General features: G+C 62.6%; 1 protein-coding gene across 1 annotated transcript in view; it reads right to left on the reverse strand.

Moving 5' to 3' along the window:
* LOC119588502 (angiopoietin-related protein 6-like) overlaps positions 1-576 on the reverse strand; it is a gene marked incomplete at its 5' end in the record, with an annotated part of 23,465 nt that extends 22,889 nt beyond the window's left edge. Inside the window, 1 exon segment of the mRNA XM_037937145.1 lies at positions 1-576. Within this exon segment, the coding sequence (XP_037793073.1) occupies positions 1-544 (544 nt within the window).
* Between the last annotated feature and the right edge of the window lie 2 nt (positions 577-578).

Consider the following 578-nt stretch of genomic DNA (forward strand, 5'->3'; position numbering starts at 1 on the left):
GTGCGGGCGAGTGTTGGGGCAGCGTCAGGTTGAAGCTCATGAGCGAGGCGATCTTGTTGTTGATGTGCTCCAGCACCTTGTTCTCCAGCGCCGCGATCTTGGAGCCGACGACGGTCTCGACTTCCTGGTACGACGCGGCGATCTGCTGCCGGACCGACGTCAGGTACTGCGAGTTCCAGGCCTGCAGCGAGGCGTCCATCCTCGAGGTCTGGTTGGTGACGTCGCTCAGCCTGCGCAGGACGTTGTTGTTGATGGCCTCGAACTTGGTGGTGACGTCGGTGTCCAGCTTCTGCAGCTTCGCCTCCAGGCTGGTGCTGGTCGTCTCCACGATCTCGGCGACCATGCTCTGGAAGTCCCGAAGGATGTCGGTGGAGAGACCGTCCAGCCGGTTCCAGATGGGCTCCAGAGGGTCGTCCAACAGCGTCGTGTTGAAGGCCTGGGAGGTCGTTGCTGCCGCGGCTGTTGCTGCCGGACACGAGCAGGCCAGAGCCGCGAGGAACAAACACGCGCGCGAGGGCCTGCGAGATCTCCTCTCCGCCTCCATCGCAGCCTCCCTTCTCGAGTCCTTTTATTAGATT

This window comes from Penaeus monodon, chromosome 24, assembly GCF_015228065.2.
Source record: "Penaeus monodon isolate SGIC_2016 chromosome 24, NSTDA_Pmon_1, whole genome shotgun sequence".
NCBI lineage: Eukaryota > Metazoa > Arthropoda > Malacostraca > Decapoda > Penaeidae > Penaeus > Penaeus monodon.